Raw genomic sequence first — 12609 nt, 5'->3', positions numbered from 1 at the left:
TACTTACCATCTTTCAGAGAGTTTTCTTCTCCAAGTCAATTACAAATATTGACAGACAGTTGACAAAGTAAGCTCCCAAAAGAGCACTTCATACTCTGACTGAAAGTAATTATGTTCCAGTAAAGGGAATGAAGTGCTTGAATAGATATTCTTTGAACTCCCATCAATTCCGACAAAGCAAACACAAATGTATTTTTGCATTTTCAAAACTCAGCTTGATGGCAAAGATCCATACTTCTGGACCTATTTCCACATTCTTTATGCTTCCAAACTGCCTGTTGAAAAAAAAAGATTCCAAGTGATTGGTATTGGAAGATATCAAGCTCTTGCACCTAGTTTGTTACAGAATTAGTACAAAGGTAAAAGGTAAAATCTGATACTTAACTGTACTTTGGTCAATATCCCTCTAGCTATTACATTGATTATGAGATGGCAAAAGGGCCTGTGACTCATCTTCATTTGAAAAAGCAATAATATGGAGTTGATCCGGGGGTCCCAGGGCAACTTATTTATGTCTGAAAAGATTGACCATTCACAGGATCTTGTCTATAGGTTCCCCTATGCCCCAGAAATAACAGTGGTCCATGAATACTCTGGATGCTTCTTTAAATGTCATGAAGAACCATCCAAACAATCAGCCTTGAGGCATTCTGGACCTCATGAGGAAATAAAAACAATCTTAGAAAACTCGAGTGTTTTGAAACTAAAAGAAAACTGTGGGAAATCAGGAGCTATGTCAGTAACTGGTACAATAGTCTGGATGTTAATTTACATGACTTTTTTTCAGCTACCATTACCTCACTTATGGCTGCTCCTGAGCTTTTATCTCCCCCATTACCAGACTTCTGAGCTGTGAAATTCTCCTCAGAGTATTGGAGCTATTCAGAAATGTTTCAACATGGTATTTTTTCCAATTGGAAAATGTTGATTTCTTTAATATGAAGCATTTCATGGAAACTTGTTTATTTTGATGAGGACCATTCTTACGTCTAGGATAGAATTTCTGGCCAAAACCACAGACACAAAAATAGCTAGTAGCTTAGGGAGAGATTTACCTTACCTGACTTCTACTGTCTCAAAGTCAGACATTTATTCTTAGTTAGACATCTAGGTTTCCTCTGTAGTTAGTAATTGAGACTAGATGTCCTGCTTTTAGATGGCTAAAATTACAGAAAATGAATCATACTCTGAAAGACTACAAAAACTCACTGAGGATGTGTGAGTCATGTGTCCAGCCTACCTGATGCAAGTAAGTGCTAGAATCTGGGACTTCACCTCCCAGGGGATCCCTCTAACCATCAGGCAGGAGTGCCCCTTCTACCCTCACTTCTAGAAGATGTTCCATCTTGTGAGCCTAATAATTTTTTGAGCAATACCAGAAGCCAAGTAGAGAGGAGACTGCATCCTAACACCAGTCTTTTGAATCATCTTCTGGCACAATTAGGATTTAATTATTTATACAAAATAGGACAGGTCTAGTAGGAGTTCTTTAAAAGAAACTGCTCTGACATCAGTTACCTTTAGGCAGAAGAACTGGGACTCAGCTCAGATATGGGTCTCTTCCCATCTGGTGTCCTTGACAATTGATTCTTCTGGACTTTGATTTATTCTGAGGATTTTGGTATGGTTCTCATTATAAATGACTCTACAGGCTAGCCCTCTAAGATTGCCCAAAAGAATCTAATTTTTATCATCTTGCTTGCTCTACTCCTTCCCTCTGTGGCACTTCCATCCACAGTCTTCCAGGAAATGTATGGAGCTATCTGCTAAGATTAGTAACAAGTGCTGAAAAACGAACCGTGTTCATAAATCTGTGGGCTATTAGCAAGATTATTCTACTTGGTAGTGATATGCCAGACCCCAGTTCCTCTCAAGAGGGATTCTGTTTCACGAGCAGTTGAAATTAAACTTTCCTGTCCCACACAGCTCAGTTAAAAGAAGACTTTTTTTGATACTTTCAGTCCTGCCATTCTTGAACTGGAAATTGTAAGACTTTTGTGACTTCCTGCAAAAATGTTTGTGCTACGGTTCACCCCAGTATGACCCTAAAAATTTACATTATATCATTTTCTCAGCAAAGGTTTAACAAACATCTTTAATCAATTAATTCTTTTGCTATCCCCCATATAAACCAATGGCAAGCAACAGATGTTACTGAAGCACCCTATAAGCAATCCCTTTCCTGAAGGGATTGAATGTGTATCCTTTACACCTCATTCAAGGACTTGGATATATAATTTTTAACGTTCACAGTTGATACACATGCAGTTAGACTGGAGAGAGAAACAGAATTCTTTAACTTATAGCATATTCCCCAACATGCTGTAGGTACAATAACTATTTCTGTAAACTCTGAAAAATGGAAACTATCCTCAAACATCACTGAATTTAGTAGCAAGGTGCCAATTATGTAATTTCTTTTTTCCTTTCTTTTTCTGTAAGTAAGGTTTGCTTGTGGAAGAAATAAGAAACCATTGGTATTTAGTGAAGGGCAGCCAAACACTCCAGAGTTGATTATGGCCAAATGAATGTATTGCTTTATTTAATCCTACTGAAGCCATACTGAAGCCTTTTCACTGTTTATCCAATGTACTGAGACACAATGAACATTCATTTTTGGCCAGAGGTTTAGTATCTCTTTAGGCAATAGTAAAGTAGGATTTTCCGTGTCCTATAAAAAGGCATCCCTGTCTAGTTCAGCATCCCAGAAGATGCCATAACCCCTACGTTCCATGGGCACATGCCCCATAGCCTACAAGCAGGGTTATTCATAGTTAACCCTTTGAACACAAGTTCTGAGCAGCAAAACAACATCCACATCCTAATTTTTACAAATGCTTTGACATAAGTGAAAAATAGAGTTTGTGGCATACATTTAAAAGTGGAACTATTTGGCAGTGAAATAAAGCAAAGACAAACAAGACCCAGCTTAGAAAACATACTTTTAAGATACTGTGTTGTGGCTGAATTTTGAGGAAGCACAGAAAAGCCAGTGATCAGAAAACCAGCAATGACCAATGATCATCTGAAAATAATCTCTTTTGCCTTTAGTCTTTGTGTGAGCTACAATCTAAGGATTTATCTTCAAATTCAGAGCTCATTGGCACATCTGAAAAACATAGATAATTTCTGTCACCACGTCAAATCCAAATCTGAATTTTCTTTTTTCCTTTCCATTGGGCTGCTCAATTTCTTTAGGCCCATCTGGAATACCTCATAAGCCTCCATGAGGTAAACCAAGAATAACATGGCAGTGGTTGAGGAAACAATATTCTGAAGCAGCAAGAAACTGTAACTAAGTGTCATAGTCACATACAGTCCATTATTCCAGAATAAATAATATTTATTTATGGATTAAACATAGACAAGTAATTGGCAAGCCTGCATAAACATCTTTATACTTACGGTGCCGGGTCGTGGGTAAGGAATTCTGCCCTGATATGGAATCAGCTGGTGGTTTGGGCCCTCCTTGTGTGCAAATGGCCCATTGAACACAGTCTGGATGTCAGACAGATGATACACACAGACGGCTGAGCCTTTAAATATGGAGCTGAGACAGTAGGAAAAGGTTAGTATTGCAATCTACCTACTTTTGTAGAGCTTTCCCATCATTTTGCTTTCCCATCATGGTCCAAGGATGAAATAGATCTCTAAAATAATATATTTAATACAATCTAATGCTTCTATAGCATGGATTTAATACATTTTAAAATAAACTCATCTAGTTTCCCAATATACACCATTACTCCTTAGAGACCTAGCACCTTTTTGAACACTGAACTATAAAAAGAGGAAGGAAGGCACTGCACTACTGGTGGGAAAAGAAAATTTCCTAATGTTCAATATAAAAGAAATATAATCTAGCCCTGGTTATATCAATGCCAAAAATATTGCTGACTTCAGTGAGACAAGAGTTTTATAAACTTTGTACTGCCAAGCTCAGCACAGGTTTCCAGAGCTCCCTACCAGTATATTAACCACAAGACCTCCACGAGCCTTTTAAATACATGGATACAATATTAATCAAAACATTAAGTGCAATTGCAATTGGATAGATTGTTACAATCAGTTTCCAACTTTTCTAAGCAAAATAAGGGCAGGTTGTGGCTGTAAAGGCATTACTCCTATACAGTCCTCAAATCCACCCACAAAACTGGTCTTAAAAAGACCTCTTCAAGAGGGTTGAAGCTTGATATTTCCTGAATAGAATCTGGGGGGTCACTTATGAGAAGGGCCTGTTTTTTCCACCACTCTGTGTTCAGCAATGGTCTCAGATGGTCTCAGGCAGCATAAGCCCTGAATGGCCTCCATCACCCCTTAATGATGAAGGGTACTAAGGCAATAATTTCCACAGTGATGCTAAGGTTGACTGTAGTGAATTAACTCCCTTTTTTCTCTCACTGCATATAAGGCTTGAAATATGTATCCTAACAAAGTGGAAACTCCAGATGGTCTAAAATCTGCCTGATGTTAACTGCAGTATGAAGATAACTAAAGTAACTCTGTTTCCAATTGAAAAAATAAAAAACCACTCTAGAAAAAACCTAAAACATTACACATAATGTCTAAACAAGGAATGTGCAATCCACATTGCTTTCAGTTGTATATGGATTAATAAGAGGAACCTTTTAGGTGGATTATGGTATTTGTGGAATTTTAGTAGGCATTAATAAGTTTTAAGAAATTTATTTCCAGATGGTTTATGTTAGATTTACAGCAGATTATGCCACTAAAATAACTTGCTTTAATATTACTTAGTTTCCCTCTGTATGGTTTAGATAAAAATACTAATAATTATTTGCTGGGATGTTTCTCTCTTGCTACTGTTATAAGTTGGAGGTCTACAGAGGTGAAGCTAAAGGAACTGTTTAGGAGTAAAAATCCTCGTAATTGCTGTATTCATCTAGGTAACACATTCAAGGTACTGAACAAAGAAAAAGGACACACAGACCATGTGATTCACAGTAACAGAAATGTATGAGTGTAAAAACCTCAATAAAGAGAGAAAACAGCTTGAGATCCAGGAAAAAGTGAAGTTTTCTCTTTGTTGTCACCGTATATGGTCCTGTGATTCAAACCTCATTTCCACTGCAGAAATACCAGGAGGATTAGGTAAAAGTGTTTCTAGGTCAGGCATGTTGCATCCACAACCTAATCATAAGTGTGGTTTTACTGCTAAATATAACATCAGCATTTTCTCCTTTTGTGTAGTAGAAAGCATAAAATGTAGACAGCACCAAACATTTACAAGTTATGGGATTCTTTTTCTCTCAATGAAATATCATAATATCATATTCACATATTTGGGACAGCAGATCCCTGGATCCACATGAAAAAAGCATTTCGGGAAAAAATCTTTTTTTATGCAAGAATTTTTAGTAGAAATTATAATTTCAGCAATTTTTAGTAATAAGCTAAATAATTGCTAATTTGATCAAACAAAAAAGGCAGAAAACTTTTCTGAAGGTAATAACAGCTAAATAATACAGGCTATCAGAAATCAGCAAGCTGCAACTATTTCTACTCTGTATACTACACAGAAAAGTGACAAAAGGAAAAGGCAGAGATTAAAGATGGCACAATTTGTTGGTCTACCTGTTGCTCTATCTTTGTGGAGAGTTTCATCATAGTAAGCCGTAGCTAGTACTTCCACTGTCATTGGGAGCTCACTGAATGCTTTCTAAACTGGATAGTAAGTGAATACTACTGACTGATAATGGCAGCTTAAGGCTGCAAGCAGGTAGCCAGCTAAAGCCGACATGGGTCATTTGCCATCTGTGCGATCATCTGCCAGCTGAGAGACAGGAAATGATTTGTATGAGTTCATGTAAGAATTCCGGGTTTGATACTTCAGGGTGCTGGATGTCCTTCAGGAGGTGTTAAGTACTCTCAGATGCCACATGAGTTCACTGTGCTGAAGTCATTTAGCTTTCTGCTGCTGAACAGTAACAAGTAGCCCTCCATGGAAATGTTTTCCCAGTGCCAGATGACAGTATGTCAGGGAGCAGCTTGCACCAAGCAGCGCAGCTCTAACATGGATACCAACAGTAGTGATACTGAGACTCTTACTCCCGCATGTCAACGGCAGCCACAGCAGACATACAAAATTGCACAGCACAGCCTCCACCACAAACCATCGCTTATCATATAGAAAACCGGGCACTTCAGAAAGGTAATCCTTTTCAGAAACTCCCCAATTACCTTGATGTTGTAAAAATTCCATACACAAGCGTTGTTCTGGGGTTATCAGTCTCTAGAAGAAACACATCCTCTGTAAGAAAGAGAAGGAAAAGAAAAAGATTTGAATACTAATAAAAACTTTATTTTCCAGTTTAATTTATAATTTTTTTTCCTGCTAAAATCAACAGTAGTTTTGTCTCTGACTTGAATGGGGAAAAGCAGACTTATCATATGAATGGACCATATGCATATATCTAGCATTTGAACATTCAGAAGCAGATCTGGAGATGAGATCCCTGCCATCTAGCCTTACGAAGACAGAAGGCAAAGATTTTCAAATATGTTGAGGATCCATGTCACGCATTTCTCTCAGCTGGATCTTGTTTCAGCAGGTTGTTTAACAGTAGGCAAACCTTTAAGTTGCAGTAGGTCAAAGATGAAGAGTTCCTATTGATTTAATCTAAAGCAGGACAATTAGGTGTTTTATTGTCCAGTACACACTCCAGATGCCCTCACTAGCTCATTTTCAACATATGAATGATACACAGCTTTGCAGTGAAGACACTGAGAGATGTAAACCTCCCAGCTCCCATTGTGTAGGGATTTACTGACTGCACTATGCAAAATTGTACCTACTCACTGAACTGAATTTGCCACCATTGTGTCTGCTGTATGGATCATTCACTGGATATCTGCCGTGTTTCACATGGTTAACTGAAAATCTAGTGCCTGAATGAATCCTGAGAAACTGTATTTATTCACAGTACTATTGCTGGTGCCAGGAAAACAACTTATTAGCATTTATTAGTATTATTTTGAACTATTGAGGCCTCTACCCAGTTATCAAAAAAGAAAAACTGTATTGTAGAAAAGCTGTGTATTACACAGTGGTATAAGAAACAGTTTCAAGGAGATGCATGTTAAAAAACCTCTATCACAATCCTAACTAAGAGCAAAACAAAAATAGACTTCCCTCACATGTTCCCTTCCTAATATTAATTATTTATAAATATAATTCCCTTGCATAGTCAAGACTAATTACTTTTATTTCAAAGTTAACGATTATTACCCAGAGAGATTTATAAGGCTTTTTACATTTCCTGTCACAAAACTGCAAGGGGAATTTCATCATGAATTTCTAGAGCCAAGATTTCACCATCAACAACTTGACTAAGGGGCTGTGTGAACTTCAATAATTAAATATGCACAGGGTGTGAGATATAGATAAAACTTTTAAGGGATTTTATTGTCATACCTAATTCATCAAAATACGTTTCTGTTCCATCTTCATCCATTACTGAGCACACAAGTCTTGCTTTCAAGAATGTTGTCCACTTGTTCACGAGGCTGCGCTGACCTCCTGTGTCATTCTGGAAAGGAATACTATTTTCAGAAAAAAAACATACAACACAGCTCGCATTTTACTGGGCTTTTACACATTTTCCTGAGCTTAATTTGACTCATCACTAGACAATTGTGCTGGGAAATTAAATATAAAAAATAGATAGGCCTAAACCAAATCCCTTCATCCAAACACCCCAGATACAGGATGAGCAAGAACTGGGCTTTTTGAGCAGAGTTTCTGTGCTAGGATAGCAGTCTAGGGAGGGTCGGGCAGTAGATCGTGCAGTAGGTGGTGCAGCAGCAGTGTGTGTAGATAGGTATGACTGGGAAGGACTGTGGAGGTCTGTATTACTCACTGACACCTAGTGTGAAGAAGTCCATGCTATCTCTAAAAGTTCTAATAATCCTATGGAGAGATGTGTCTTCCAGTTGTGACAGCAGTATCGCCACATCTGATGTATTAAGCCATGCTGGCCCATGAGGTGGATGCTCTGCACTAAATTCAGCAATGATGGCTAACGTGGCTCAGGCTCATCTTGCACTGTTGGAAGTCCCGCTAGCTTGGTCCAGAGCTGGCTTGGTCACAGTTCACTCTAGGATCTTCCCATCTCTCTCCATTGCAAGGTGGAAACTGCTACTGCTAAACCAGATGGTGCAGCACAGAGGGGACAGCTCCTGCCTCATTTCTTAGTTTCCTTTTTCCCTACTGTTGTGTGACATTGTGCTAGGCAGTTTGGAAGATACTGCTCTTATCTATGGCGTTCACCAGTCGAATGAGGAAACTCAGAAGCTAGACAAATGTGATTTCAGTGAAATACTGTGCATGCCTCATTGGTGCTCTTGGACTTTGTAATCCAACTTTCTGGGTGACCTATAAGGAGTCTTTTGGGGGGTCTTTCTTGGCACCATTGTATTAATATATTTGGCTAGTCTCAAAGGTGTTGATATATGAATATGATGGTATACAAGTATACAAATACGACTGACTCAGATTTATTTTCATTGCCTTTGGGATTCTGCCACTGACTTCAGTGTAAGCCTAAACAGGCTGAGGCCTTTCAGAAATCATCTGGGCTTCATTACAACAGTAACAATAACAAATACAGCTATAATTGCATGAAATGTCTTTTTACAAAATACCCAAAAAGGCCTTTAGGCACCCTCACAAAAATATAGAAAATGGGGATTATAAAGGAAATCACATGTCTCATCATATTGCCAGACAGAGTTCAACACAATCCCAAAGATGCCCTCCCACCCATACACAACAACATCACAGAGCACCAAATTCTAAAGAAGACTAAGATTAAAGACAGAGACTACACAAAAGCTCACAATTATCTTCCTGAGCCTTTCCAAAAGAAGGAATGAAAAGGCTATCAATAATTGTGCATTTACAATTTTTCTCTCCTTAAAAAAATATCCATTCCACCAGAGATGTTAAGAGCTGCTTCAATAATTTTTCATCTGCAGTTGACTACAGACATGAAAAAGGAAGTAGAGACAATGAGAGCTGTTACCGTAAATTAATTACAGCACAGGAGTAGCCATAACTCCTGAATTTAATTTTCCTGTGCGCATTTTTTAAATTAGACTCACACATACATCAATGCAAGAACTCAGAAAGGACAGATATTGTAAAAATGAAAACAATAACTGAAAGTTAAATCGACCCATTTAAAAGTTGGCTCCAGTATTCCCAATGTGTTTCAAAGATTTTGTGTGTGTGTATGTGTTTGTGAAAGACTTCGCTGTCTTACAGTTCAGTTTTCCTGAGCAAATAATGTACATCATTTGGGCAAAGGACAAAAGTTTGGAAATTCAACACTGGTTGAGTTGTTGATTCTGTTGTCAATTCTGACACAGAGAAATACACAAATCCCTGAATCTCTAGAATTCCATATCATTATAGGTATAGCCAGAATACATAACGTGTTCGGACCCTAGCTGTGTGTTCAATAACAGCTCTTCTTAATTATGACTGTGGAAGCTGAAACAGGAAATTTGTTTTGAGTATAAATCAAAGGCCTTTCAATCATTTAGTGTTTTAGCTTATCATGTCACACTAGCAGCTTGTCCAACAACCTGTCAAACAAAATAGTTCTTACTGGGCATATTCTTGCAATCATGGAATGAATTTGCTTTGTGCTGCCGCTGTTGTCTGTGAGTTTCTCTTTGAAGAAGAAGTAGATCTTGGCATCATTGGGGTCAGTGCCATCTGGGATAACATGAGCATCCACAAAAATAGGCTCTGAAACGAAACAGTATACCAAAAGGATGAAACCAAAAGATGTATCAGTATAAGCAATTAATGATTTGACAGTTAGTGACTGCTTCAAGGAAACATCATATAATGCATATAGAAGTATTGCTGTGCCAGTATTGCTCTAGCCTTATGTCGCTATACACCAGATAACACCAGGTAAATGGCTTATTGCTGTTAGCCTTCAGTTTTTGCATCCTTGCATTTTATCTCACAGCAGATTTTAGAAAAGCGATTCAAATGCAGAAGCAGAAGTATTGGATTACTGCAGAGATTCAAAGACTTGGAGAAAGAAGAGGCAAGAATCAGTGTGTTATAAGGGGCACTTAAGGAAAGCCTCATTGAGGCAAAACATAAAATTAAACTGTTAAAAGATTCATTGGGAAAAGAACAAATAAGAGAGATAAATAAGAGAGGAAAACAACATGGAAAAGATAATCAGGGTAGACAAATGCTTGAACTGCATTTGAGTTCCTGTCACAGGTCAATAAACATAGCAAAGTGTACATGCATAATGCAGCAAAGAAGCACCAAGGGGAAAGCAAAATAATTTATATCCTTAACAGCAAGCATATAATGGACAGTAGAAAAGTCCTTCTCCTTTGTCTGAATGAAGTGGACCATCTTCCTGCATGAAGGCTATACCTTTTAATTATCATGCAAGATTGCTTGATTGGTTGAAATTCAATAAAAATCTTGAAATAACCTGATACAAAGGATGGATGTCTGACAGAAAACTCAGTAAGATAAGACTGCAGCATTTTTCTGTTCACATTGCCTATTCTCAATGGCAACAGCAGAACAAAATCTTCCCTTCACCACACTGAGCTGCAAGTGGTTTGGCCCACTAAGAGCGTCCCATACCAAACATGGGTAAACAGAAGCATGTACACGGAGAGGATAAACATTTAAGAGGGATTTACATCTCCCAGAGCACTGCCGCACACATTTTGAATGCAAGTGGCGGTGAGTCTTCTGAGGTAGGTCAGTCTGAATTAACTGAGTCCTAGAATCAAGCATCTAATTTAAGGCAGTGTTTGATGCATTACAGGTAGAGAAGGCACTTCCCTAGAAGTCCAACTGTGTGACCACTTGCCATTTGACAAGTGCCATATCAGTTTGGTTGCACTTTAATGCAATAAAAGCCATCAGGTGAGGTGGCCTAAGGGCTTAGCTCATGCAGTAAACCCTTTACATCTGTGCATTGTCTACAATGTATTTACACACATTTCTTTATGGTTCAACTTCATAAATTCAATTCAGAGAAAAGCTCTGTAAAAGACAAGCTTTTTGTTTTAAAGAAAACAGAGCAGGATCTTTGTAAAATCCATTAAAAGCTCTGGTAAAAAAAAGGCATCTCACCACTCAGCCACTTGGAGTTGTGCTGGTCCGTTCGCACTGCATTCCTCCTGGTCAGACTCCGAAAAATGGCCGCATCTGTCCCCATGAAATCAATATACATTCCTGAGAAAAGCTCCTCATCTGCAAAGAATTGAAATGGACAGGAAAAAGTAAATGCATTGTTATGGCTTTTGGGAAAACCGTATTTGCAGATCTATTTTTATTTTAAATTCGTCAGCCCTTTACACAGGAGTGCATGCAGATAAGTTTTGGGTCATGGGAATGGGATTTCCCTCTGATTTACAAAGACACAATCTAGAATGCACAAGAATCATCAGATTTTTCTTAAAGACTTTAGAGAACTGCATAATTAAATGCAGCAGCAGAACTGCATATGTGGTGAACCTTTCTTTGATATGAAGTTTGGCTGCTCAGCTTTCACTGCAAAGGATCACTGGAAAATCGGCCTAGTGTTATCAAACAAAATCACATTCAACTTTTTAAGTACATACTTCAAAAAGCTTTTTTTTTGTTATGGAAGTAGAGAAAACGACTGGGCTGAATTTATTGCTGGTGTAAACTGGCACAACATCTATTGCAGTCAATGAGTCAGCAGCAGTTTTTACCAACAGTATTGTCAAGGCTGCCCCAGGCAGCCTCAAGCTGACTTCAGTATTGCAGAGGCCAGACAATCATATTATTGAACTTTACTCTGAGTAAGATGGAGCAACAGTTGTCCCCTTTTATGTACTTGATTCTAAGTATAGGGTCATTATTCTTGAACAGAATTAGACACGCAACTCTTACGTTAACAGAACTGTGAACTTTTGCTCCCTGTGCAGGGCTGAAAACTCAGTCCGTCAGTTAGGATGCATATCTGTATTTGTGTGCATAAATATTCCTATGCATAATTATAATCATAACTACATATACTATCATTTTCTACTCAGTGAATAACTAAGCAATTTCCACTGACTAATGACAATGAAACCCCAGAGTATAAAACAGTAGCTAAAATAAACTCTAACTCTCAGAGTGGGAGTGGTGGCTGAATACATTCCAGTACAGCTGGGTCCTTTGATTGATGTTTTTGTCTGAATTCCTGGACTGCACAGAGAGTGTGGTCAAGCTGGCAAGAGGTACAGGTTCAGAAGCGCTTGAGGCTATTTTTATGCTCTCTGTGTGTATGCATCAATATGGAAGACTATTGGCTCATAAGAGAATTAAAACTCTGGAGATTTTGTTTTTCTGCTGTTGGCTAGAGCCTGAACTGAACCCCTGCAGCCACTCTTCTGCTCTCATCTCTCCCAGTGATGACAAGATTCATGCACAGGGGATTTAAACAATGCTTTTGCTGTATGTTTGTGAAGCATTTACTTCCTGAGCATGTCCTGATGGAATGATGTTAGACCTATACTGATTTATTACTGATTTTGTATATTTGTCTCATCACCTCAATCTGTCAGAGCTTTATTCTTATT

General features: G+C 38.2%; 1 protein-coding gene across 1 annotated transcript in view; it reads right to left on the bottom strand.

Moving 5' to 3' along the window:
* SEMA3C (semaphorin 3C) overlaps positions 1-12609 on the bottom strand; it is a gene marked incomplete at both ends in the record, with an annotated part of 117230 nt that overhangs the window by 23480 nt on the left and 81141 nt on the right. The window contains 5 exons of the mRNA XM_080638929.1: positions 3406-3550; positions 6202-6271; positions 7436-7550; positions 9633-9775; positions 11150-11269. Of these exons, the coding sequence (XP_080495055.1) occupies positions 3406-3550; positions 6202-6271; positions 7436-7550; positions 9633-9775; positions 11150-11269 (593 nt within the window). The remainder of the gene's footprint in view (positions 1-3405; positions 3551-6201; positions 6272-7435; positions 7551-9632; positions 9776-11149; positions 11270-12609) is intronic.

Source organism: Psittacula echo (genome assembly GCF_963264785.1).
Source record: "Psittacula echo genome assembly, chromosome: 1".
Taxonomy (NCBI): domain Eukaryota; kingdom Metazoa; phylum Chordata; class Aves; order Psittaciformes; family Psittacidae; genus Psittacula; species Psittacula echo.
Note: the sequence above shows the minus strand (reverse complement) of the source record. Positions and strands in the feature narration are given on the sequence as shown.